The 26,722-nt window shown below is 47.4% G+C and overlaps 1 protein-coding gene across 3 annotated transcripts in view; it reads right to left on the minus strand.

Annotated features, from left to right (window-relative positions):
• Window positions 1–26,722, minus strand: part of IGDCC4 (immunoglobulin superfamily DCC subclass member 4) — a 102,282-nt gene that overhangs the window by 21,015 nt on the left and 54,545 nt on the right. For 2 of the 3 annotated variants that reach the window (XR_003923463.2, XM_030014934.2), the window contains exons 5-11: window positions 12,344–12,478; window positions 9,476–9,631; window positions 8,561–8,971; window positions 7,647–7,811; window positions 6,397–6,534; window positions 4,759–4,932; window positions 3,940–4,173 (exon numbers count right to left, since the gene is read on the minus strand). Coding sequence is in view for 2 of the 3 variants with exons in the window: in XM_030014934.2 (XP_029870794.1) it covers window positions 3,940–4,173; window positions 4,759–4,932; window positions 6,397–6,534; window positions 7,647–7,811; window positions 8,561–8,971; window positions 9,476–9,631; window positions 12,344–12,478 (1,413 nt within the window). In the remaining variant the exon portion in view is untranslated. The remainder of the gene's footprint in view (window positions 1–3,939; window positions 4,174–4,758; window positions 4,933–6,396; window positions 6,535–7,646; window positions 7,812–8,560; window positions 8,972–9,475; window positions 9,632–12,343; window positions 12,479–26,722) is intronic. The other variant, XM_030014935.2, reaches the window with a different exon arrangement.

The raw sequence follows: 26,722 nt of genomic DNA on the forward strand, positions 1-26,722 counted from the left end.
CAGAATATAAAAACAGTTCAGCCACATTTCTCTCCCCGAAAGAATCCCAAAAGCAAACAGAGTTTTGTCTGCCTCCAAGGCAGCCTGACCTGCATTTCCACACTCTCCAGCCACAGGAAAATGTTTCAAACCCACACAAGGGCAATGAAACCAAAGGGCACTCAACTTCCAAACGGCTGGGACCACAGGTTTGGTGGAACAAAGAACCCTACAGCCTGTCTCTTGTCAGCACACACACTCTGCCTCCTGCCTGAGCATTTGGCTGGGCTTCACTGGGACACAAGCTCATCACAGATGATGTGATTCAAAATGATGAGGAAGAGCTCACAGATGTGATGCAGCTGTGGGCAGCTCCTGTTGGAGAATGAAATGAAGGAAAGGACAAGTCCTCCATCTCCATCCCTGGGTTGGATCAATACAGCAGCCACTTACACGTGAAGCCAGGGGAGCTCTACTACAGGATCAAGCAATTTGCATTCTGAAAATAGGGGTATTTTGGATTTCTCAGTCAGAAGCTTGGCTTCAATTTTGATACACAGGCCCAGATGTTCAAGCTCTTAGAAGATGCAGACATAAAACTCTATCAAGCTGTCACGAAGCTAGTAGGCAGCATGAGAACAGATGTATTTCACTGCATTCCATCATACATTAAATATAAGCAGAATAATCTAGTCCAGATCATTTCAAATCACTAATCTGGATGACTGCATAATATATCCAATATGCTAAATATGTTGTTTCATTCAGTTTTTCAAGGTGTTCATATTGGCCAGATGCCATACACCATACTTTCCTGTAAGTGGGAAAATACCCTGATCTCCAGGGAGTCACTCCCAGAGGAGTGTAATCTTCCTTCAGGGGAATGTAGAAGACAGGGTCAGATCCTTACTGTATATTTTTCATGTAAATTATGGCCCTGGTAGTTGCACACCATTACAGAGACTAACTGCTAGAACATAGATGAAAATCAGTGAGAATTTCTCAGGCAAAAGCCCTCATGGTGATTCAGGACAGCTTCCTTTTGATTTTGTGGGCTCATGAAATTGCTCTATTTCTTATGTGCCTTTGAAGAGCTGTCCACCTCTCTCAGGATTTCAGCACATACCTCTCAGACAAGATACAAGGCATGTCATTAGCGATATCACTCTAAGGAGACATGGTTTGCTCCAGAGGTTAGCACGAGCATGGGAGAAAAGTCTTCTCTTATTTCAGACAGCTGAAATGAAGACAGCTGAGTCATTACCAAACGCAAAATCAAGAAGCCAGATGTTGGGGGTAAGGCAAAAGATGAGGAAGTCTGCAGGACAGAGAAGAGGCGGTGGACAAAGCTGGCACCATTTCAGTAGCAGGACCAGCCAGCGCAAGAGAAGATAAAAGAAGAATTTTGCACCTAACCAGCATAAGGAACCTTACTGCAGGCTAAAACACAGCCTAACGTTACAGGAAACTACAAGGAGGGAAACGTGGGCAGGGCTTTTTGCTGGTGTAATAGTTGTGTTATAACTGTGAATAAAGAGTAGCTGTGCTCAAGAAGCTCTGTCCAGAGCTGCTTTCTGCACACCCATCCACCTCTGTCTGAGGCATGCCTCGAAAGGAGCTGTCTCCCCAGAAAGTGCTTCCCCTCTTGCCCTGCTGCGCTCCTGGAAAAAAAAAACCAAGGAAAACCAGGAAATCAAAATTCAGCTATTCAGGAACAAGCAGTGGGACAGGAGTTTTGGTTTGGGGTATGGCCTGAGAGACAAGACAAGACAAGGGGCAGAGCGTTGGCTTCAGTGACACTGCAGAGATGTGGAGCCAAGGGGCATTCAGTGACTGTGTTGCAGCAGTCCATCACCTCCAAGGGGGAAGATGGACCTCGTTTGCACTGACATGGTATGCAACCATGTCTGAGCTACAACTCAGATAGCGCATAACCCTGGGATTTCCTGACACCATTTCAAATACTGGAACAGGCTTCCTAGAGAGGTGGTTGATGCCCCATGCCTGCCAGTGTTTAAGAGGCATTTGGACAATGCCCTTAAGAATTTCCTTTAACTTTTTGTCAGCCCTGAAGTGGTCAGGCAGTTGGACTAGATGATCGCTGTAGGACCCTTCCAACTGAAATATTCTATTCTATGTAAACAAAGAATATTCTCTTCTATTCTATTCTTACCTCTTCAAGCTCTTGACCCAATTTGTAGTTTCAACTGTGACACCTCTTCAACAGCCTACTTCCCCTGGGCCAGCCAGGGCAAATCTCACTCTCCCACCAGACAGCACCATTCACCATATGCAGCCCCCTTACCCTGACATCAAGAGATACTCCCAAGAAACAGTGTTGGGTATTTTGTTTGTTTTTACAGAGGGATCTTAGGAGAGGTTTCCACTGCTGTGCTTCCCAGGCAGACATCCATGAGCTAGGAAATCCCCCCAGCTGATTCCCCATCAGCCAACATGCAGCAGCACAGATCACGTTATGGCTGCCAACCTTACCCGAGACTGCTACCCACTCTGCCTACAAGACCCCTAATGGAGATGTAAGTACCTGCGCAGGGTAGCTCCTCACCATAAAACTAAACCCTTCTAAATCCCAACCACTCCTCCTCCTTGTTTCACGTCCAGACCCCCTGCCTTTCTCAGCACAGCCAGATTCCCTACCCCTTCCTTTACTGTACGCATGCAAAAGCATGTCATTCAACAGCGCAAGAGGGAGAAAAAGAGAACAACCACGGCTGGAAGAAACCCGAGACTCTTCCTAACACAATGATAGCCGACACACAACTGCCAAATCATAAGGAAACCATTAGGGCTTGACGGGTGCCCAAATTTAAGGAAGTAATTACAGAAGAACAAGCAGCCTTCTCAGCATCATCGTGCCAGAGCATTTGGAACCAATTCAACCCACTCCTGAGTCCCTCCGCTAACTGACTTGCCAGTGGTTAGAGCAGCGCGTGATGATGTTCACATGTGGTTTCCTCAGTGCAATAATTACAGACCTAAGTTCTTCAGAGAAACTCATAACTGTTAACACCCTCTCAGTGGTAGGATGGCTGCAACATAGCTGGAAACCTACTTAGCGATGACACAAACTGTCTTTCCAGGTGCTGCAGCCTGACCTTTACACCATGCATAATATATATGCTAGACGTGTAAGATGAACCAGCACAAGAAACACTCGCCCTGCAGTCTCAGCTCACTGGGCAGTAACGGGGATGAAGCATGAAGTGGGGGATGGAAGAACTCTAAGATGCAGAATCCTGTTTCAAGGGTGCATCTGCCATGACTCTCTTCTCTCTCTCTTCACCCTGTATCAATGGGCAAATCAACTAATTAGTACGATCAGATGTTAGAAACATAACTCCTTATGGGAAACGCCAAGCGCAGTTAGCCAGGCAGGCAGATCTGCCTGTGGGCAGACTTGTTCTCCAGCCACAGACACTCACTCTTCTATCTCTTTTGCCTTATGGGGAGGTGGAGAATACTGACCCAAAATTAGCATGCTGTGAATTAACCCATCTCTGCATTTTAATACAGAGAGACTTCAAATAGCACGCAGTAATGGAGCTTCTTCGAAATACACAAGGAAGGAGAGATCATTGTCCTGACTGGAGATTTTAATCTAGGCACTCTTTATAGTGACACAATAAAAAACACTAATTGATTCAGATCTACTTATTAGCATATACTAAGTATACCAGTAGCCCTTGATTAAATATACAATCCTTGCTACACTGGCATCAGAAATTTCTGTGTTTCAAACTCTGCTTAGAACAAGCCCCAAGAGCCCCACTCCAGAAATGATTTTGGGTGCTTTTAAAAAAGCTCACACGGTCCTGGTCCTATGTATCTGCAGCCAAGCAGATAATTGAGCCTCTTGGAAGCATCCTGGGACTACTACAAAGTGCAAGAGACAGACCCTGGGTTTCCACACCAACTGCTAAGAAGACATAACCAGCTAACCTAGTCGAGTCAGCTCATACTGCTTCACTTTCTTCTTTAGTTTTATGGGCCCTACGTCCCAGCTCTCATCTTCAGCACCATCCAAAGGGCTTTCATCACTGGACTCCTCTGGGCCTACTTCTCGGTAGTAGAGCTTGTAGCCAGATATCTGGGCATGGTTGGCTGGGGGCTGCCACGTTATCAGGAGAGACTCCATCTTCGCTCGGACTTTTAATTCTGTCGGGGCAAATGGAACTAGAAGAACAACAAGACAAGAGAAGAACATTCAGCCAATTGTCTCCATATCCCTGCTCTACTGAATCCTCCCTGTCCTCGGTAGTGAGGGAGGGGTTTGAGGAAAGGCTGTCCTGTGAGTGGGATGTCTCCACTGTCTGACAGCAGAGAGTGGTACAGTTACACTCTACTGATGACAGGAAAAAATAATGTCACAAAGCCACTATGGGAGTTTCTCAATGTATTCTGAGATACCACTGTCTTTAACCACTGCTGGAGTCTGGCTTGGGCTCAGCTCTGTTTGGCAGAATTGCCTATCCACTCCCAAATGTCCTAACATTGGGGTTTGGGGTTTTTGTTTGTTTGTTTCTTTCTTTCTTTCTTAAGAATTTTCACAGCTGCACATGGAGGGAGGAAAGACCCACTACCCAGGCAAGCAGCAAGACATACAGGGGCTGCTTAACAGAGATAAAGGTGGGTACTTTGGTCTAACCAAAACCAACGGTTATAATTCCCTAATGAAAGCAAGTATCTCTGATTACGCCTTGAGTTCCCCAATGTCCTGCACACCCTGCCCCGAATCCCAGGCATTACCCAGCCTCCTACCATGTGTCTGGTTGTCTCTGTCAGGAGTCCGATGCTGGGTCCACTCAGAAGGGGCCCCATAGCCCACGCTGGTGCTGGCTGCGATGCGAACTTTGTATACTTTGTTGGGATGGAGCGAGTAGAGAGTGATTTGTGTCTCATTTCCACCCACTTCAATGGAGGTAACCTGATCTGCTGGAACCAAGGCAACACCATTGAAAACATGGTTTTCCCAAAGGGAAATACAGCTGAGCAGCCACAAAGCCTAGCTACCCCCATGTGGTTTGCACACCCTGGGCTGGCTTGGCTTTGCCCAATGCAATCTCATGCCACCAGGAAAAACTAGAACTATAGATCAGGCAGAGCTGATATCCTGACTGACAACCCCCTTCATCACATTCAAAACTGCAGGCTGCCTTCAGCACCATTGAGCCTGCCTGGAGGGGAGCTGTCAGAAACCTTGCTGCTGCTGACATGATGGCAGAACATGAGCACAGCTGATGGTACATTCCAGTGCTTCTCATTGCTGTATTTAAATCCTCACCTTAATTTGAACCAGAAGTGTCCAGCAGCACTGCTTTCTGCAAAATTCACACCTTCACCCATGCCAGACTGAGGTTTTATCGCTCCCTCTTCAGCCCACCCAAGTTTGTAAGGGAGGTAACAGGAAATTTAAACTGAGAATGGCCTGGGATTTTCACTGTAACAACTAATTAGTCTTGCTGAAGATCCATACTGCCTGTTTGGTGAATGCAGAGGTCTTGCTTTTCAGCTTCACCTGGCGTAAACTCAGCTGGGAGTGCTGTCCCTGCTATGTAACAGAGTATTGCTGAGTGTGATCCCTGGACTACAAATGTTTCCAAGGTATTACAATGCCACAGAGCCATGTGCAGGCTCAGGGCAAAAAAAAAACAAGAGCCAGGAGTCACAGTGCAGACTACTAATCCAGATCAAACACATGGGAATATGTCCAGCACTTCATCACACTCCCCATCCTTCTCTTAGTAAGAATCACGACCCTGGCAAGTGAGAAGCTGCAGAGCTTTGATGGTTTTAAGAGTAAATACCCAGAAGGATTAGCAAAGCAAGCACACGTGGAATTGGAACAGCCGCATCCAGCATAGGTAAACGTTACCATCCCTGCTGAAGGCTTTTTAGAGTGTCTGACAATATAAATAAAACCAAATAAAACTCAGCAATACAGCAAGACAGGCTGGCCAGGATACTTGCTTTTTTTCCACAAGGATCGCTTTGATTAGATTAGACTATTTTAAAGGAAGTGAATGCATTTACCCTTATTCCCCAACCAGCATAAAGCTCTTCCCCCAAAACACACAGTGCAGATGGCACCAAAGGGTTGCTCATGCAGACATTCCTGGGGCAGCACAAACACGCAAGTGTCAGGCCATTTCCCTGGGGACGCAGGTTCCTCCACAATCACAGAAAAAGACACCTTGAAGTAGCGTGAAGCAGCACAGCACCAGCACTGCTGTTACCACCAACTGCAGAGCCAGGCTAAGAGAGGGCTGTTCTCCCCTGGGTAAAAATGGGTCCCTCAGTTTTCAGTGTTGCACCTCCTCCCCTTGACATGATATGCTGTTAACACTGCCGGAGCAGAAGATGCAACCCCACCCCCTCCCCAAATGGTACTTCCCTCACCTTCCTTGAGGGTGCAGTAGTCGATCTTGTACTTCGTTATCTTGCCATTACTCAGCTCTGGAGGAGGAGGCAGCCATGTCACACGGATATCACCAGGAGTCATGCTCGACAGGGACAGCTGAGGGGCAGTACTAGGAACTGGGCAGAAGCAACAACGGGAAGTCAGCAAAGACCAGGACAAGACCTCAACACATCTCTGCCAGCTCTCTCAGTTGGCAGGAGGCCCTGCACAGCCACTGGTGACATGCTGTCTGTCACGGGAGGAACCAATACCCTGAAGCTCTTCTTCAGCTCAGATCATCAGCAGGGTGTCTGGGGAAGGGAGATGGTGGGCTGCTCAGCTTCAACAGGCTGATCAGAGCCTGCTGGCCACACCACACTACCCTCTAGGGAAGCAAAATGTAAGGGACCCCATGTCCACTGCAAACCGAGCAGGTTAGCACAGACCAGCTAATTGGCCTATGCTGTACTGTGGAGCATGAAGGAAACACTAAAGGAAATGGCTCATAGATCCAGACTTCAGTCTGGGAATCCCCATTCCCTCGAGAATCGCAGCTCTGTGCTGCAGGCAGCTTTCATGCTTTCAACTCAGCTTTTCAGGCTTCAGACACGTACACGTGGGACCACACAGTTCACTACGTCAGGAGTATTAAAAGCACATAATGCACCCTGCAGCATAGCAGGGGCTTGCACGAGGTCTGCCAAAACCATAGCTTCTTGCCTCTGTCCTGCAGTCCGTTGAAAGCTGCGCATGTCCCCTCCGTTCGGCAGCTGTCCTTCTGGCACTCTGCCTTTACTGCTCACAAAATGCTATGTGATAAATGGTAAAATCAACACAAACTACTGGCTCTTAAGGGATCCAACCTCAAGGCTGCTCCCACCCCTACAAATTGCAATAGATGTCTGTCTTCAGAGTTGAAATCAAGTCTGGCCCAGAGTCAAGCTTGCAGCAATATTGTATTAGCTAGGTGAAAGCTGCAGTTCCGGCAGGATTCTCATGGTCCTCAGTGTCAGTGAGGTCATTTTCATGCTCTTCATCACCCAAGCTGATGATCAGACCAAGGTGCTTTGGTTTTGGTTGGTTTTGGGGTTTTTTTTGTTTTTCTAAAAGGGCTTCTGGCAAGAAGCTGTAGGAGCAGCAGGTTTAGGTTTCTAGGAGCTGATACTATTCTCCATCGCATATTCAATGCTCACCATGAAACAGGCCAAGAACATTTTTTAGGCACCAGTACCCATCTAATTCAACGCACCATCCTCCAGGGTCTGCACGATGATGGAAGAGGATGTCCGGCTGGCTCCGAGCTGAGAATACGCGACCACGTAGAAGACATAGTTGGTATTTGGTTCTAGGTCTTTGACTTGCAGCTCAGTAGTATCATTATTGACAGCAAACTGATATTCCACATTATCTGTTCCTAGAGCCAAGGAAACACTCATCAGCAGGTCAGTGAACTGCCAAGACACTCCTCGAAAAATCACTTAACTTACAAGGTCCATAGTGTAAATCCACCTTAAAAATCACTATGTCTTCTCCAATTTCCCCAGCATCTGCACAAAACCCATCTCTTACGTGAACTCTTTGGGCAGAAACATTCAATGCCTCAATGTTAACATCTCCATTTTGACTCAAGCTCCTTAATGCATGCCAAGGCAGCGGAATTTACCAGCTTAATTTTCAGGGGAGCTCTGGCAACAGTCCAGCAAGATTATTGGCTTGCTGGTTGTTTGGGAAGACAGATCCCAAGAGACTCCAGTGCCTCACTTCAGATTCTGGGTGTGAATAATTTAGCGATTACCCCTGTACACAATGTAGCTGTTTAATACCTCCATTAATAATCACACCCTTTACATATAAAATCAATGTGTTGGAGGAAAAAGTAAAGAACAGAAATAAATTTCCAAAAGTGCCTGGCTCCGCTAGAATCCAGACAACTCAACTGTGTGGACATGCTACTGCTGGTCAACAAGTTAGTATATGTCAGCTAATTCACAGGCACTGTCAGAGGCTGATGCTGACTCCAAGAAAAAATTCCTCTACCTGCAATGAAAAGGGCTAAACTAACTGGAATTGCCTCACACTTGTCACTAGCTGGGAAAACATCAACCCGTGCCTCATGTCTTGTACCTGCAACACAGCTGTGTTGCACAGGCAGATAACACCTACCCACAGCCCGCTGGTAATGTAACGAGAAGCCAATGATCTGCTCGCTGTTGTACTCTGGCCGCTCCCAGGACACAAGGACTGTGGTGCTGGAGAGAGACACAGCTGACACCTTCTTGGGAGCGCTGGGCAAACCCTCCCGCACGATCACCGAGAGCTTGGCAGTGGCACAAGCCATGCCCAAGCTGTTCTCAGCCACGCACTGATAGTAGCCAGCATCCTCCAACCCGATCTGATTGATCACAAGGCTCCCGCTGCTCTGCACCTTCACGCGCCCATTGGAGAGGATGGCCTCACCGTTCTTCAGCCAGTGAATGGTCGGGGCTGGCTCGCCCTCTGCTTTGCAGACAAATCGGGCCGTGCTGGCTCGGGTGCGAGAGATGGTTTCAGGAGCCTGGGAGATGCTGGGTGTAGCTGGGAGGAGAGAGGACAAATTAATGCAGGAAGGAGGAGGAAAAGATAGCAAAGCAAATCCCTTCTCCTCCCCACTCAGTGCTATGTTTTATTCAGTAGCAGCTTTGCTTACAAGATAGGATTTGCCAGGCAGACTCTAGAGGCTTAATTTAGACTCTGTCCAAAAGGAAAAATAAATTCTGTATCAATCATGTGCTGCGTTCCCTGATCCTAGGCTGTTCTCCCTGCTGTCTTCCACGATACTGAAAGTTAATTGGTGATACAGATTTCCATGGGGGAGCCCTAGAGAACAAGAATAAGGCATAAAACGGTTCAGTAAATACAAGGAACTAAACCCCAAACCCTCTCTCCCACCAAGACCTATCCCAACCCAGGGCCTCCTGGTTCTAACCTGGCTCCCTTCTTACCCAGCACAGGCCACAAACACAACTTCTTGGGGAGCTCTTGGATGTTGGTCCAGGTAATCTACAGCTACCTGGAGCATTTATCCTGCTCTCTACTCACCAAGGACCCGGAGCTCAGCTGCGGCTGTAACGAACTGCCTGGTCTGGGGTTTGTTAGCACGGCAGACGTACACCCCTGAGTGATGGGGCTGGCTGGAAGGAATGAGGAGATTTGTCCGGCCCAGCACAATCACATCTGTGGAAACAGGCTTTCCATCTACAGGAAGAAACGTGCACAAATGTGGGAGGGAGCCCCAAGCTGCCCTTTACGAGGGCTTGTAAACAATGCGTCTACTAGAGCCAGGATGACAGCTGCGGAGCGGAGAGACCCCCAGATCCCAAACCCCAGCCCAGAGGAGGATTCCTGCTGGGACACTCCTCAGTGCTTGACTGAGCATCAGCCAGCCCACACCAACATTGGCCCAAGGTTTAGTTTAGCCTGTAGTAACTGAAAAATTTCTGGTTTTGATCAAAATAGTCTCTGATGCCTAGGGTGTGCCTGCAATGAGACACACTAGGAATAGCACATTCAAGGGAAAGCTATGCTAACACACACTTTGGAAAAGCTGCTCAATCTGCTTGCTGACCCCCATGCGTGAACACACATGCTTCCTCCCCTCACTCATTAATGCAAATGTCAGCAAGAGCACTGAATCACTAACAACTCAGGGGTTCTTCCCTCCTCTGGGTCCCAGACATGAACCCAAATTTACTGAGCTTCCTGATTCATTCTTTGCCTCCAGCTTAGCTCCTGATCTGTAAGGTATCAGGAAGACACCTGGTTCTCCTTGGGGCTCTGGTGCTTGGGTCAGAGACATGGGCCATGAGCTGCCCTCTCCCCATTCTCCTGGCTAGATGCTCAGCACTGCTGAGTAGGGAAGGAGGAAAGGGAGGCCGTGGCTCCCTGGCCAGAAGCTGAGCTGTCCTTCTACAACTTCAAGTAGCCCTAGGTTCCTCAGCATGTCATGGACAAAGCAGTAGGCTGGTGCTGGGCACTGCTTATTCTCGGCACTGCTTATTCTCAGCACTGCTCTGATGCGAGAAACATGGGGACCATGGCGTTGGCACCTCTGAATAAGTATGGGGAAGCAAAGCCAAGAGCTGGGGAGAGAGTATGGGCAAGCACAGACTGGCCAAAGAAAGGCTTGGATGGGAGGTGAGGCACCCATGGCCAGCTCTGGCACAAGTTAGCAGACTGGGAGAGCCAGCCAATTTGTGCAGTACTGTGCAACACTAGACCTTGTCCCTCTCCACCTGCAGAAGCACAAATGTCTTTCAGACAGCAAAAACCAGCACTGGCCTGCCTTTAGCTCTCACAGATTCAGCTGAGCCTGTACCTCGAGACAGAAGCAAGCTCTCCACCTCCACTGTGAGCAGCTGCACCTACTTAGCACCATCAGCAGGGAATGCAGCTGAGATCAGATCCTCTGCCCTCTCCATCCATTTTGGGGGTCTTTAGATGGCCTCACAGTTCAGCGGCTGCATGCTCAGAGGAGGAGAAAAACCTGTGGACCCCATTTGCACTGGAGCGGTTTGAAAATCTGACTCCAGATGGTAGCAATTAGCTGACACCACCAAGGCTGGCAAGAGCCAAACTGGCAACCTGGAGGTATAATCTTCAGTGTTATCTACATAACTAATTGTCCAGTAACCCAGCCTGCTCCCTAACAAAGTCTTGGAAAGAAACATGCTTGTATAACATAGAATTGCTAGCACTGTTAATCCATCTTTTCTAATTGAAGAGTCCACACCAGGAAGCAGAGGGGTCCAAGCAACCACTTTAAAATAAAACATGCGAGGAACTATTTCATCAGCCTTTCCCCCCTTCCCCCTCCTCTTTCTCCCCTCCAAAAAACTTTCATAGTGATAATTAACTCTAATAATACCTACTCTACTATGGGCATCGGTAGCTCTCAGTAAAGCAATAAGTGATCTAGCATGGGAAAACTGAGTATTTGTAATTGAGAAGTGCACAGGATAAACCAGAAACATTTCTGCCAGAACATTTAATCCTTGCTGATTTGACTTCCAAAGTTGTATCCTCTAAGGTTTTTTTGCTCCTTTTTTGTGGGGAAGAGGAAATATTTATATACACTAAAATCACTGCCTGTGGACAAGTCTGGGCTGAAGACCAAGCACAATAAATGGTTACAGGGGAGAGGAGTCTTAAATTGTGACCCGGATTTATGAAAATGACTGAGAGCTTTTTCTGGGGAAGAATTGACTCCTGAGCTGAGAACGTCTTCAGTCAGAGCCTCTGAAAGACATCTGATGGATGTGACACTCAGTGAAGTGACACTAGCATCCTACTCGTGACTTAGGCTATCAGCCCTGGGTAACATATGCCAGTCTGGCTCATTTGTACACCTCTGACGAGACCTAAGCATCTTCTCAATCCTTCCACTACCAATCTGACCACAGTAATATTTTTTAATAAAAACCTCCCATCAACACACCCAGTCACTCCAATGATTAACAGATCTTACCATGTTTTATAATCCTGCAAGATAATACAGGTTACTTCTCCAATGCAATGGCAGATTCCACAGAATCCCTACTAACCTCTGAGTCCCTGGAGGAGCGGCATAGACCTGACCCCATCTCATGACCTTCACTGCTCAAGGTCATACAATGAGAATGACTAATTTAGATCAAAAGGAATCCAGGCACTAGAACTTCACATATTTCACAGGTCAAACAACTATAAAGTGAATTGTGTGCTTTGTAACCTTCTAGATTTAATTAGCAATTCCAGTTTAGGAAGGACACCCTACACTGCAACACCACCTGCATCATTAGGTACTGAAGTAACAAGCACCCTTCCTGTCCCACAGATTTTTCCGCTTTTTCATTGATTTTTTTTTTTTTAAAGAAAGTATCCTCAGGTTCCTCTTGACAACAAAAGCTTAATTCTGTCCCTCATGCTCACCCTGTCGAATCCAGGAGACAAAGGGAGTGGGATCAGCAGCCGCCATGCACTCCATCACCACGCTCTCCCCGGCCACCACCGTGGTGTTCTCCGGAGCAGCGAGGATGGTGACATCTCCTCCTGCTGGCTGGGAACCTAATGTCAAAAACAAAAAGAAAAGTCTCTTTCCAAATTGCAAAGTGCCTAGAAAAACACAGAACGTAGAGCCCAGACACCTCGGCCATGCTTCCCCAGGTAGTCTCACGTGTGGTAATGGCTCATGCCCACTTGAAGGAGAAAAGCAGGTCTTGCTTCTATATGACTACAATATTTTGCTAAAGAAATGAACAAAGGGGTGCCCTGCAGATTTACTTTAATCATGCTGGCCCTAGTAAAAATTAATATCAGGATTTTCACATGGAAAATAAATAGTTTCAACACAGCACCTTCATTGATTGTTGCTAAATGGATGTTTGTTAATTAGATGAAACAAGACGCTGCTATCCTCAAACAGAGCAACAGCAACGCAACACACCCTTTGCCAAGGCATTGTAACAGCGCAGAAATAATCTAGAACTTGGTTAAAGAAATTTTAACATCTAGACGCTGTACTGTAAACTGCAACAAAGAGACGTCAAGCCTCTGTGTCCAGGCCTTCACCTGATAGTACAAAGACGAAATCAGTCATTATACATCTAGAGGAGAGTGTGCTATTTAGCTTATACATGCACAGATGAACAGCCAACCCATAAATCAAGCAACGTTTACAGGAAGATCTATAGGCTACATTGCACAATGTCTTGAGAACAGGATGCGGATTTTTTGCTTGAAATGAACCTTCTGCCTGTGTTTGCCCACTGCTGAGCAGAGGTTAAGGGAAGGTTAAGGAAATGCCTTTGCAGCAACCAAACTTCTGTTGTGAGATGAAAACAACTGGAGCACTCTTGAGCAGACCAGACTGTTCATGACCCTCAACAGCAGCAACCCTGTTCTTCCAGCTCTCCCAAATATGTCTAACTCTGAGGGACACTTTTGTTGTTGTCCTCATGAAGGGAAAAATAACTGCAGATGAGTCACATAGTACAAGTAATTCTTAGGCCTGCTCCAGGTGCTCCCATGATCTAGCAGAGAAAGTTGTTGGCAGCAGGTCTCAAATGAAAGCAGGACCTTTTTGCACAGTACAAACTCACTGTCTCGAGATACTGCCAATTCAAAAACCAAGAGGTTCGGACAAGCTCACGAAGGACGCATTTACCAGGACTCTTAAATAGGAAGGTCTCACTGCAGCCTCCAGCGCAAGATGTTCCCACATCCCTGACTGTCAGATGCTGAGGGAGATGTCCAAGGAAAGCACCAGCTCCTCCCTGCCCAGTTTTTTTACATGCTTTCTTCCTGCATCTGCTGTGGTCACTTTTGGAGACAGCACTGCAATGGCTGGACCTCTGGCACGGCCCACACTGGCTGTTCATGTGGCATCCAAGGAGCACTCGTTCATACTTGACTTTCTTGTGAATATAAACCAGAGAAGGTTTGGCCTCAGCATGCAGGCCTGCCTGCATGGTAGGAGGCTACACACTGCTGCACCGAACATGCCACGCTCAGCCCATCTCCAGGCTCGTGGCCTTTTACTCTAGCACAGCAGTCTTGCCAAAGAGAGTTGGTTCAACACTGAAATTTTCTTGCAGTCCATACATGCATGAAAGGGATTTCCATCTATAGTATTATGTGAGTACAGTTTAAAAGGAGCTAGCAAAATCCCTGAGGCGCCAAGGGAAAACAGGAGAGAGCAGGAGCCACTGCTTGTCCAGCAGATGGAAGCAGAGACCGAGGAGCACCCACGGTCCCCTACCGGGGGCAACGGCTGGACCACACTGAACTGCAACCCAAGCCCTGGGCAAACACCAGCAATAAGAGCTGCCATGGGGCACAAAGGAAAAGCCAAGCCAGCTATCCTCCTTCCAGTGGAACAAGTATGCTACACAGAGGGCCTGGTGTGTACAGGCACATACAATCTCCTTTTGTGCTTACAGCACAGTGTGGGCTGGCCAGGGCTTTGTTAAATTCACGTACATTAGCTGTTCACATCGTTCATGCCTACACTTCCAGCCTCACAGCCATCACGTCCAGCCACAGCAGGACAACTTGGGGGACAGAACAGGGACAAGAGGAAACCACATAAGACTATGGATTCAGAGGCCTCATTGACAAACAGATCAAAGTCCTGGCCACTCTTAACTGTGGCGCCAAGGCCGGGCTTGAGAACTACTGAGACAGAAAATGGGCTTAATGCAAAAACAGGCACGAGAGCTTCCACAACAGGCACGTAAGCTGAAGGATCAGAGAAATGCAAGGCTCTTTGGAACAGCAGCTTTCTTTTAACTCCAGCTCCAGTTCAACAAAGCACTAAAATCCACAAGTAATCATTAATCCTGCAAAACATCTGAGCGCAGGGACTCCAGCGAGACCCGGCTGGATCAGTGAGGCTGCTCAGCACATTACTAATGTGAGGCCTCTACCCTTTCTCTACCCCATACAGCAGAGAGGGATGAGGCAACGTTGGAGAAAGAATAAGGAGAAGGAGCTTTCCGCCAGAATTTGGAAGGAAACACATGAGAAAGCACCAGAAGCAAAGGAAAAGGCTTCTATAGCAGCCATTACAGGGAAGGCCACAGTGCTGGGAAGACGCTGGAGAAACGAACAAGTTATGATGAAGTTGGTTTTAAGAGTGAGCTGGGAAAAGAGTTGCAAAGGAGCCAGGTGAGGAGTTGCTCTCTGCTGAGGGGCTGGCAGCATGGCTGGACGTGGTCGCACATCTCCACAGACCACATGCTCAGGCCCGGCTCACCCTGCGCAGGGCTCTGCAAGCCTCACCTGCCACCCTAGAGACCCATCACCCATTGTGGGGCCACAGCAGCTTTTGATGAAAACAAACAGCAGCAGCCTACACCCCAGGTCCTGGGAGCAGGAGTATACGGGAACAGACTTCCAGCCTAGCTCAGAGTGAGCTTCTTTACCCAACATCACCGGCTGCTCACGTACCTGCTGGGCAGAACATGGCTGAAACACGTCTGTGTGCATAAAGCTGTCCTTTTCTGCAGTGCTGGGGGAAAAAAATAAATCTAGAGAAAAAAAAAACCCACCAGCCAGATGGCTATATATTCCCTGCCAGATTTCCAAGCTTTCTCTACCAAGCTTAGGGCAGAGGAAGAGAGAAAGCTCCTGAAACCTGACTTAAACACTCATCTGTTGCATTCAGATGCATGGCCCCAAGTGCCAGCCGGCAAAAGCACCTTACAGGTTACAGAAACTTCATGTGAAGGCACTTGTCCCATACCTGAGATCACATCACTTGGTCCCTAGACAGCTGCCTTGCAGTGCTGCCAGTCACTAGGAGAGGGATTTTATGAGCTGCAGAAACCCTCACTCTGAAATGGCCCCAGGAGCCAACAGCCCAGCTCCACAATCTCCTGGTTTAGCAGAGCCACTGTGAAGCACTGCTGTAAAGACACAGCCTATAGCTTCACCTTTCCTTGGGGCCTTGCACTTCTGGTGGCTGGGGAAGGACCAATGAAACACTTCCACCCTCACCCTGAACAGTCCTGCAGCAGCACCACATGCCAACGTTCCCTCTGGTGCTGCCTGTCCCACACCCTGGGTACTTGGGAAGGGAAAGAGCAAGGAGCTCGCTGGTGGCCAGGTAGCCAGCCAGTAGAAAACAGGCCAGGCAACCTAAAAGGGCTGATGATTAGCTACTTATTAGCTCCATACTCACTCTGCAGAAGGTAGAAAGAGAGCTGATATTTGGGCTTCCTGACAGTCAAATCCAAGGGCACAACTCAAGGTGTCTCTGACAACCAAGAGCTGTAACAGCCACAGGGATCTGTAGCTCAAACATCCATTTCTGATTCCTTCTCACTTGGCCAAAACTCTGGTTTGAGCCTTGAAAAACTATTGGGAAAACATATTAGCCCAGACCCTACGTCTGTTTGTCACTGATTATTATTGAAATTATATTACAAAACCAAACAGTTCTGCTTTCTTTCCCAGTACATTCCTGGGTGTGTGCATGGATGAATGCCCCATACACCACTTGCACACACAAACGCATTTCTCTTCAGCTTTGTATTTCACTGTGGGTCTGTCAGAGCAAGACTACAAGTCAAGCTCCTCCTTAAACTGAGCCCCCTTTAGAGTACATTTTTCACTTGCTGTCTCAATAGGCTGGTTGGACAGGATGGATCATAGGTTAACTGCTATGAACTGGGTTTCATTCGGTTTGAAGAGTTCCCAAGAACGGTACTAAGCTAACCAGGAAAACCTCCACACAGGGGATTCCAACAAACATCAAAGATTAAAACCAACGTTTTTGTCTCCACTACCAGTAAGATAATTTCAGGTCAAGAGGGAATATTGTTAGAGGCAAAGGAAAAAAGAGCTGCAGTTTCCAAGACATCTTTCACTGCCTGAACAAAACAGGTCACTGAATGCACCTGCACCATGCTGTCCATTCTGAGGTACTAAAAGCTTTCACAGTGCTGCTATCTAAAACTTCATCTTTGAGACTTCTCACTGCCCCCCAGCTTTGTTTTGTCTCTCCAAGTAGCAAAACTGCTCTAGGCAAAAGCTTTGCACAGCCCAAGGCACAACCCATGGATTCATATCAAAACTTGCTGTCACTGATGGCCTTTGTGGACTTTTTGCCCTTCTGAATCAGATGGATCAATTTTACCCTCTTTTACTGAAAAAATGCCTGTAGGGTGCCAAATGCAGCTCTGGGATGACTTGGAGTAGTGCACTAGGACTGAGAGAAATCCTCTGGGCACTGAAAGAGTTAAAGAAGGTGGCACTTTTCCTGCACAGTTCGTCAACCTGTCCACAGGCTTGTGTTTGCACAGGAAGACAGCAAGGGTGCCATCACAGAGCAAGAGACAAGACTTACTGATAATTTGTAGAAATATTTCAAAATATTCCCCAAGTTTTATTGTTTACGAGCAACTCACAACAGAAGACTTCTCAGTTTATGCTTTTTTCCACTTTCCTGTCATGAAACACAAAAGTCAGGCCAAATTTGGGTGCTCCACTTCTTTGTACCATTGCTTTCACAGGCATCTCTCAGCATCTGGAGTTGGGTTCCAGGGCCAGGTGGTGGGCAGGCACAGAGGAAATAAAACAAATTGCTTATGATCAAGTGTAGTATAAAACCAAAAGGAGGTGGGGAGGGGAGTACAGGGAACCTTGAGACAGCAAGTGAGCATGCCAGACAGACCTCAGCACACAGGCTGCCTAACCTCTAAAAATCCAATCTGTATCATTTCAAAGTGAAGGAGAATTGTGAGCAGGGATGTGAAGGGAGGCACTATGGGGAACTGCCTGGGACAAAGCTCAAAATGTTTATTTGAAGTTATAGCTTGAGTTATAACATACACAAGTGATTTCAAACTCCAAGAGTTTACAACTTGGGTCTGCCTCTAATGCATCCATAATTCATCAGCTATCCTCTCCTGCCTCCCTGCTCTTGTTAGCGCAGCGTATCACTGAAGAATTCAGGCAGTGCAACAGGAGAAATGCTTTTTTGTTCAGCCAATTTGTGACTGTCGTTTGCAGTGACAAGAGGATGACTTCTTGGACAGGAACTAACACCTCTCTCCCGACTCCATAAACACCCTGCCTCGGCGAAAGTGCTGGAAGGTTAAACATGACTTGCATGGTGACACATTCAGCTCTCAGCTGTCAGCAGTTCAAGATTTGGAGATATCCAACAATCAAGCAACAATCTTCTGTTCTGCGAACTTTCTCACCCTCTCTGGAGGAGGAGCATGAAACCTTATTCATCCCTGTGAGCCTCCTCTGGGAATAGATTCTAGCACTGAGCAGCTGTTCATTAGAGAAAGTCAATGCTGTCACTGCTGTTATTCTACAGACAATAAAGGAGCAAATTACCCATTGCAAAGCACACCTTCAAAAATGCAGGCGCTGTGTTTGCAGAGCATGTCCTACTCCCGCTCCCTAGCTCTCTCCTTTTTCTCACACAACTCACAGACCTCCTGGACTGTTCAGGGAGAAAGCTGACAGCAACCATGGAGGAGAAAAAACAAACATCCTCCACACCTGCCTTCCTCCTCACTTTACACCGTCCTGGAAATTTATCTACAATTTATTTCTACTTCTGGGCTAGACCCAGGACAGGAGATAACTAGCACGCAACATCTCTAGGTAGGACACTTGTCTAACTATATCCTAGCACTTTGGCATATCTGCTTTGGGGGCATTATAAACAATATCAGATCTCAAACCTGAGCATGCTTAGCACTAAACATTTCTTCTTTTGTAACTGTTTTCATCTGAATACAGCAAGGCACAGCTTTGCAAACAGGAAAGCAAAGCAGCCAAGAGAGGACTGGCACCAGTGATTCTTCAGATGTGGCTAGAGATGCTGGGTGCTGCCCTTCCAACACCCTACAATTCAGGCCTCCCCAAAGTATCACAAGTCAAACACTGCCTCCTCATCTCTTCTTCCCAGACGCAGCTCTCACAACCACGCATCCTTTCTGAAAATTACCATTTGCTTCTTTGGGTTTTTCTTTCACCTTTGCTATACCAGCCACTGTGGCAGTTTGGATCCAAGTTCTGTTTTCCTGTCACTGAAGTTGGGGAAGGATGACTTTTGGTTACAAGGTCATGGACTCAATTCACCAAACATTTGGTACCGCTTTGATTGTTCTCAGCCTTGAAAACTCCTCCTCTGCAGAGGATCAGGCTTTAGCCCACAAGCCTTACAGGAGCTTTTAGATGTGTGCCTCAGCAGAAATTCCAGTACTGACAACGCCTGGGTACTGGAAGTGCAAAAGGTGTCCCAGCGCAATCTGGCAGCACCAGTGCCCATAGCCTCCGTCATCAGAAATGCTCCTTTCTTTCCCTTTTCAGGCAGCTGCAGTGTGCCTGGGTCAGTGCACGAGTCATCTCAGAAGGAAGGCTGAAAAGGAGCCCAGCTTTTATTGCAAAAGTGACACTGTATTGGTGTAATGGGGTTTTTTCTGCCCAATAATATAAATGAGCTCAGTAAATCAGTTTTGTATTGTCTTTTTACCTCATATCTTCAAAACATTTTGTAAGCAGTTATGCATTTGTCAATGCAAACATTTAACGGAGAAGCTGAACAGGGAAGAATTTATCTCCATGTTCTGGAATAGAGACAGAGTCTCTCTTCCTACTTATTAAGTTAGTGCTGCAGCAGAGCAGCTACACATCATTTGTCATCTTTAAAGCAGCATCCAAAGAAACATGCAGAAATGATTAAAACACAGAAGTTCAATCAGTTTCTTAGTGCTATTAAGAGACCTCCACCTACAGCACTTGTACCTCAAACTACTATCACAAAATCCCCAAAAAAGAAGTCAGCAAACAGATCCCAAAATACACGGTGCAACCTACACTTCTAACAGCAGGCACAAAACCCGCTCCTTTAATATCCGCATATACGTACATGCAAAATGGAGAATTTAATAGATGAAATACACTTCTATGATTTAAAAAAAAAAAAAAAAAAAAAAGATTAATGAGTTTGGATGAGGAGTGTTCATTTACTACCTGGACACATTCCTCAGACCAGCATCTGCCACAGCTTTTGGTGTCTCTCCATGGAACATGTTACATGCCACGTGTGGCAGGAGGAGCTGCTCTAGGAACTGCTTTTCACTTGGCTTGAGAAACAGCTTGTTAAACATTTTCCCCAGCTCTAGGTCCTGCGTCTGGAAGCCTGGGGAACACACGGATCCCAGTCCAGACAGGCAGAAGGGCAGGCAGGCAGTCCTCTTTCATTCACCTCGACTTCTTTATACAGCTGATAGATTTCAGCTCAGAAATTAAATCCTTTAATGTACTAGCTCAGTCACAAGTTGACACCCTGAGCTGTACATAACCAGAAGCCCAGAAAAGCACAGCAGTAGAAGGTTTCCAGGAATTGCATTGAATTTTTAGGGGGCTCTTCCCCAAACCCTTGATCCTTCAGGGTATGGAGTTTTACACATCCAGGGTACATTTAGCTCTGCTACAAAGCAGTCGGAGTGTGCTTTACCCACCACTCCACCTCCTGTAAAGTTGTCAATATTGGCTCTCTGTTTGTGTACATGCATTTGGAACTGCTCTTCATCACGCCAAAAGGGATGGGAGCTAGCCAGACTGCACGACGAATTCCTGCTCGCTTCCCCAGCAAGCGCTTGGAAACGCCTACATTTGCACCACTCCGAGCAGGAGCTAGGCAAAATAACCAGGAGGTGCCACGCCGACAGCCACCATGGTCATGCAGCCCTGTAGCCCCACTGCACAAGGACAGCTGCTGCTTCTTACGAGAATTAGGGCTCTTCTGGTTTTCTGCCACAGGCACCAAGTTAGCCAAAGGGCTGGAGACCTCAGGCCACGTATCTGAATCCTCAGAAACCTGAAGATATATCACAGAGAGTTTCTGGGAGGCAGAAGCAGCAGACCACAAGCCAGAATGTGGCAGAGGCAATAGGAAACCCAAGTTCAGGGCACAGTGGAAACTGAGACCTACCAGAAGGACTGTGCTGGAGCAGCATTGATAATGTCACCATTTTAGATAATAACTATTAATTAATAAGCTTTTAACCATTCTTGGCACATTTTCACAGACCTTAGTGCAAACAAACTCCTTAAAAGAAAGTTATTCAGTGTACAGTAAGAGTTAAGCCTCTAGATTGGATGAGAGACCAACAAAAAGAAGTAGTGAAGAAAGGAGCAGAGGTACCTTAGTGTCTCTGAAGCAGTTTAGAGAATGGCAGAGCAGTCTCACTGCCCTAACCCTAAGACCCAGACAGCTTATGTTACTAAAGATGAGGCCTTAAAGCACTGCAAGCCCCAGCCATTCCCCAGCAGCTGCCAGAAACACAGACAAGACAGACAAGGGCTACAGGAGGACGCTTTGCAAAGTTATCACCAGAACAGGAACCACCACATGACACCAGGCATGTCCCACAGCTGACAGCACTGCTGCTACTGCAACACACCATTCTCAGCAGCACAAGGGCATAACCAGATCCCTTCCTTGATGCGATCTGTGCCAGTAACTCACTGTGCTGCTGTCAGCACATCTCTCGGCATCTCCATAGCTCCATCTGCTCAGTTTGTAACTTAGCTAATTCATAAAGTGAAGGTGCAAAAGTAATAGCCAGAGAGCATCAGAAGACCCTTAACAAAAGCCACAGTATCAGAGATTTAAATGTAGACTCTCTCCAAATCAGTAAACACCAAATGGCCCTGGGGACCTAAGCTTGCCAGTCTCTGGGATTCAGTGGGAACATTCCCACACTTCTTTAACCATCATTACACCAGCTTTCTTCCTCATTTTCCTAGGCCAGCACACCACCTTTCATTTCAGGATGATGCAGAAGAAATCTCCAAGAAAAAAGGCTGTAAGGCAAGTAAAGATACTCTGCTACCTCTTGCTCAGAAAGGAGGCAGAGAGATGGTCAAGTGAAGACCTTTCTGGCTCAAGGTCACAAGCCCTGAAAATCCTCCTTAGTCAGTCACCTCACATTGTCTCAGTGACTGGAGCCAATTCACTCCAGTAACTTCCTCCTTGTGCTCAGAGGCTGATGTTTCCCAGGGGCTGACACCTATTTCACCAGATCTATTTGCAGTTAAGATTTATTTGCAACAGCAGATCTATCTGCAATTCACGTACATCTAGTCACAGCAGAGAGGCAACAGGCTGAAGGCCCTAGGCTGTGCAGAAGGACACAACCTGCTTTTTTCACTACCAGGGCTTGTCCTCTGCCCCATTCCGTCTGCCAGAGATGGCCATTCACATTACTGTCATACACGGCTTTGAAAAGAGAAACATTATGGGAAGCCACCTCATAGTGTGGTCTCCCTGATGCCAGGTACACAGAATGCTTCCTACAAGCTACGCTTCAAACACACAACATGCTGGGAGTCTACAGTAACACAGTCTGGCAGCAAACAAAGACTGCCAACTTGGAAGGAAGAACTAAAAGCAGATGGATGCATCTGCATTAACTCAGGACAATACAAATCTGTTTTTCTAGGAGAAGTCTGGAAGGAAAGCTGGCTTTCCATGGGGAAGGATCATTAGTGATATCCAAAGATTCTGTCAAAGCCCTCCGGCTGGACACTTGCTGAGTGCCGCAGAGAGCCTTGATCTGTCTAAGACCGTGCCTGAAGACACAGTGTTTGGTAACACCACCTGCCCCTCCTTATCCCATTCTTCTTTTCTTTCCTGCTTCTCAGTCTAGTCCACAATACATGTGGCATTGCCCCTTGGCTGCACTGGAAACAGAGTTGGGCAAAAGCATCTCTCAGTTACTGAAGGCAAACTCCCAGCTGTGTCCTGAGCGATCCCTGGCATCCCAGATATCCAAGCAAGGGCTCAGAGCAGCACGGCTCAGGTCCTGATTCAACCTTCCCCACAATCTGGGCTGACTCACCCCATTCTTGTTCCTTAGCACCACTGGGGCTGTAGATACTGGTGGGTCTTTGAGACAGGGACAAGCCTCCTCCATATGTCTGTCCCATGTCTAAAGCAACAGGACCATGAGCTTTGCTATGCCTCTGGACACTTGCAACATCTTCACTCCAGCTGTTAGGATGCTGTAAGTGCCGTAGGGCACTGCTAGCCCTCGACCTCAGAGAGCTATTGAGGCTCTGCTGTAATACAGACAATTAATAATTAACAAGTGCCATCAGGAACCCAACCACATCAACCTTCCTCTCCCACAGCCCACTGCAAGCTGCTGACCTAATTATGATCTCTATTCTTAGCTCCCTTCCAGCCTCACGGTGCAGGCACAGCCTGTTCAATACCCTCTGGGAGAGGCCAGGTGTGATCCCTGCCGTGCAGATGTGCTGATGCACCATACGGTTACACCACCACCAAAAGACTCTCAGAGGAGAGCTGAATGAAGCCTGACGCTTAAACCCTGCTTCAGCCAGAGATTTACCAAACACCAGCTCTTATTTCAGGAAGCCTCAAAAGCACAGCAGATCTGGATTAATAAGAGCTGCATGTGGAGAACGCTGGAAGACTGCAAACCATCCCTGAATCCCACCATCCTTGGTCTTCAGGAGTCAGAGGCAGAGCTGTCTGTAACACATGAGTCTGGCCATACCTGACAGCTCCAAACATCATGCATAGCCAACGTTCCATGTAGGAGAGACCAGTTTCCCCTCAGGACCTGGAAACAGCTCACCTATTCCCAGCTGTACATCCCTTGTTCTGCTCTATTATACTTGACACCTCTGTTGCCACTCACTTCAGTGCCAACCCCGGGCTTAGCTGTTCTGCTTAATGGGAGGTGAGGGCTCTGAATTTTGTATCAAACCCTCTGTCACCGCAGGCTGCTAGAGCTGTCAGGAGCATGGCATATCATAGCCCCACCGAACTTCACAGACAGCTGAGCTGAAACTCCCCCTCCGGCTCCTGGGAACAGGCTGCTGACACTTGAGCTACGAGAAGCTTTCTCTCGGCGACATGAGTGGTGTGATGCATGCTGGCCTCGTACGAACTCCAGCCAAAGAGAGAGCTGTGTGTTTGGGTGGGTGCCTGATGCATGTCTGCACCAGCCCTTCACAAGTTTCACCCAAAATCTGTGGTCTCAATCCTGTTCCATGCGTGCTTGAAATCACTAGCATTGCTAGGCTCAGTAAAAGGGAAATGGAGTGAAAGTTTACAGCTCATGTTAGGCTTTAAAGATCTATTTATTAAGCTAGAAATGCTGTGTATCTCCTCCTTGATCTTGCCATTCTCTGAATTCACACTTACCATGGTTTGCTTAGCATCCTCTGCCACAGAGAAGGATCAAGAGCATTTTTCACAACCCATCAGATGCATTATGCAAACAGCTTCAGATACCTGCTGCCCAGGAAACTGGAGCTTCGAAACACACATAAACAGAGTCCTCATGGCTGAGCTTTAGGGATGTCAAGTGGAGAGCAGTTCCCTGCTTAACTGTTAGTAAAGTGAAAGAAGAAAGGGCAAAGAAGAACAGGATGCTAAAAGAAGAGAGGGGAAAAGCACCAGAGGTCTGTGCCCAGCAGAAGAGGCACATGGAACAGGGACACAGCAGTTGCAGGCTGGAACTGGGATGTCCCCTTCTCCAGAGGTGAAGCATCACTTGCTGGTTAAATCAACAACTCACAGTAAACATACAGCTGTCTTATCCCAACCCATGTCTCCTCTCTCTACACATATCCATGACCCTCTTGCGTCCCAGAAGCACAGCCTTTAGCAGCCTCCTGTGCCCACAAACACAGCTGTGGAAGCTCTCCCCCCGCAGCTCTGCCCCCCATAACACCACAGGGCCCTGCTGCCTCTGCCGCATGGGTTCCTGCTGGAGAAAGACAACCCCTGACCAGGTGGGACCATCACCCCACTCTGGCTAATGCTGCCCTTCGCCATCAATGGCAGCACAGACAATGGGATCAACACCCGGCTGCAGTCAGGGAGGTCAGACCAGAGCAGCACTGACCCAAATCTGAACTTCCCTGTCCCTAGACTGCACAGTATCCGTGTTCAAAACTGCGAGGGGAGCACAGCACGTGTCGTCAGGGCTCAGGCTGAGCGCCAACCCAGCATCCAGCATGTCATTCGCACATGCAGGGACTGAAAATCCACTTGTGGTAACAGCACGTCTGTTTCTGCGAGGTGGTGGCCAACTGCGAGTGCTGCTCACTTCATCACCACCTTCCCCTCCATCTCCATAGCTCATCCCATTCAATAGCTGTATTCTCCTACAGCCCTTTGGAGCAGGAACCACCCAGGTCCAAGCACCCAGAGCCAGGCTCTCCCTTGGTAACTGCAAGCCACTACAATACAAACACCAAAAGAATAAAAAACATGAAGGTGTTTCAGCTGCCTCCAAGCACTGTCCCTGTTATCATATTTCATACAAATATTTGGCTGAAAAATACATTTCCTGGGACACTGCTGCAGCAAGCTGCTACAACTGTCAACGTAAATGATGTTCTGCCAACGGCAATCTCGCAGTGTCATCTCTAATAACACAGTACTAAATCCCAATTCACAGGGGACGTGCTCATCTGCTGGAAGACTCTTCAGTGGCATGCTCAGCCCAGACTTCAGCCCCGCCGTACCTACGCCCATTATCCTGATCTGTTCTCCCCACTCCTGCATTTATTGCAGCACAGGCAGAGGATCACACGAAGCACACCTGTGAGACCACCACACAAACATCACTGCACAGACATTTTGTCAGTGTTGGGGGAAGGCTGTTGCACATTCTGATTCTTGCCAGCCTGGTCTGAGGCAAAGGTTTTACCCATATACATGTCACAGCAATCATGACTACCCTGTGTGCACACATCAGGAATAGGGTGCAGAGGACACAGGGAAGAAAAACCCCACACCCACAATCAGGTACATATCTGCATCTTCCTCTGCAAGTGCACCTCAGTGCCCAGCTCACCTGAGCAGACAGACCTCCAGCACCAAATGCCCATAATCACTCTCCAGACTGACCTATCACTTCTAAGAGGGCAATTCCAAGGCTATTGCATTATCCCTATTTACAGAGGCAGAAATTAAAAGTGTTGAGGAACCGATTCTCCTCTGTGGCCCAATAACAGAGAGGAAAGGAGAACCCAAGAGTCCTGGCTCCCAGGACCACACTTTGTTCGCTTTTCTGCAATGACCATCCTGTAAATGCGAAAAGATACAAACACTGAAATCTACAGAAAGGAGCTGTGGGGTCAGTATCTCAAAATGGATGGTCTTGTTTTAATCTTTTGTACTTCTCCCAGCCCAGTCAAAACTCTATTATACTCTAAAATTGCTAAGATCTTTAACTTTCTTTACATCACTTGGGGGATGCTACACTGCCTATACATACTCAAAGGGATTAAAAACCAAGGAGGAAGGAGAATTTTTTCAAGACCCCCAACACTGTGTAACTAGAAATAAGAAGATGAACTGCAGGAAAGTAAAATTTCAGTTAGCTATGGAGACTAGAGATCCCAGTCTCCATTCAATGGGGAAGATGCAATGGGAGTTAAGGGGATCCATACTCCTTGTGTCATTTAAAAACAGAATGGATGAAGTCCTTGTAAAAATGTAGTGTGCTTGCAGAAGCACAGCCTCTGATGGTTATTTGTGCCGCACTGGGGATGCAAGCCACATTGTACCAGTCGTGGGGCAAAAACATAGCAAGAGGTAGTCCCTATCCCCAAGAAAACACACAAAGAGCAAGCACGTGCATGACATGGAGGGAAAAAGTGAAGTGTTAAGCAGTGACCTGCTGAGACCACACAATGTCATGTTCCCCAAGCCTTTCTGCTACTCTTCTTTGAGAGCTGCTTTATGAAGCATGGCAACACTTCCTTGTGTATGTCAAGGATGTGGGAACATGA

This window comes from Aquila chrysaetos, chromosome 5 (assembly GCF_900496995.4).
Source record: "Aquila chrysaetos chrysaetos chromosome 5, bAquChr1.4, whole genome shotgun sequence".
Lineage (NCBI taxonomy): Eukaryota > Metazoa > Chordata > Aves > Accipitriformes > Accipitridae > Aquila > Aquila chrysaetos.